At 62.0% G+C, this 819-nt stretch overlaps 1 protein-coding gene across 1 annotated transcript in view; it reads right to left on the bottom strand.

The window, feature by feature from the left end:
* Positions 1 to 318, bottom strand: part of SMTNL1 (smoothelin-like 1) — a 9,139-nt gene extending 8,821 nt beyond the window's left edge. The window contains exon 1 of the mRNA XM_010833627.1: positions 7 to 318. Coding sequence (XP_010831929.1) covers positions 7 to 300 — 294 coding nt within the window. The 5' untranslated portion in view covers positions 301 to 318. The remainder of the gene's footprint in view (positions 1 to 6) is intronic.
* Between the last annotated feature and the right edge of the window lie 501 nt (positions 319 to 819).

Genomic DNA, 819 nt, shown 5'->3' with positions numbered 1-819 from the left:
CTTCCGACGGGCCGCAGCGGTCTCTCCCTGTCCCGGGTCTTCCTGTTGAAGCTCAACCTCCCCCTGGGATTCCGCCTTGACCTCACCCAGCCCGTCTGCCTGGCATTCAGCCGAGACGGCGTCCTCGGCCGGGGCCCGCTCCTGCTGTCCCGCCGTGGCCGGCCCTGCTCTGGCGGCGCTCTCAGCGGGGCCTGCGGTCTCCTCCTCTGCAGAGCCGCCACTTCCCGCGGGCTCCGGGGCCTCCGCGGCTGGGGGGACAGTGGCCCCGTCCTCGGATGACTTCCCCGCCTTCTGCTCCATCTCTGGAAAGAGAAGACAGACACACCCGGTCATGCCCCCTCTCTCCAGGTGAAGGCCCTGGAGTCGGGACGCCTTCAATTCAGTCCCGGGGCCCCCATTGCTTGGACGTGAGACACCAGCACCCACTTTCCGTCTGGTTAAATGAAGGGGGAGGGCACCACTTCCCCCAAAATGGGGTGTTGGGCCAGCTCTGTTTACTTGATGTCCACCGAACGGTCCTCTGTGGGTTGTGACTTGGGCTTTAAAGAACACTGGGTCAGGACTTGCTTGGTGGTTCCGTGGTTAAGAATCTGCCTGCCAACGCAGGGGACATGGGTTCGATGCCTGGTACAAGAAGATTCCACACGTGGAGGGGCAGTTAAGCCCTTGGACCACGACTACTGAGGCCCGAGAGCCTCACAAGAGAAGCCCTGGGCGTCGCAGGGAAGAGTCGCCCCACTCACTGCCACTAGAGAAAGCCTGGGCACAGCAGCAGAGACCCAGCACAGCTAAAGGCAAATAAATAAACACACTTTAAAA

The sequence above is a fragment of the Bison bison genome, unplaced genomic scaffold (assembly GCF_000754665.1).
Source record: "Bison bison bison isolate TAMUID 2011002044 unplaced genomic scaffold, Bison_UMD1.0 scf7180017863815, whole genome shotgun sequence".
Classification (NCBI taxonomy): domain Eukaryota; kingdom Metazoa; phylum Chordata; class Mammalia; order Artiodactyla; family Bovidae; genus Bison; species Bison bison.
Note: the sequence above shows the minus strand (reverse complement) of the source record. Positions and strands in the feature narration are given on the sequence as shown.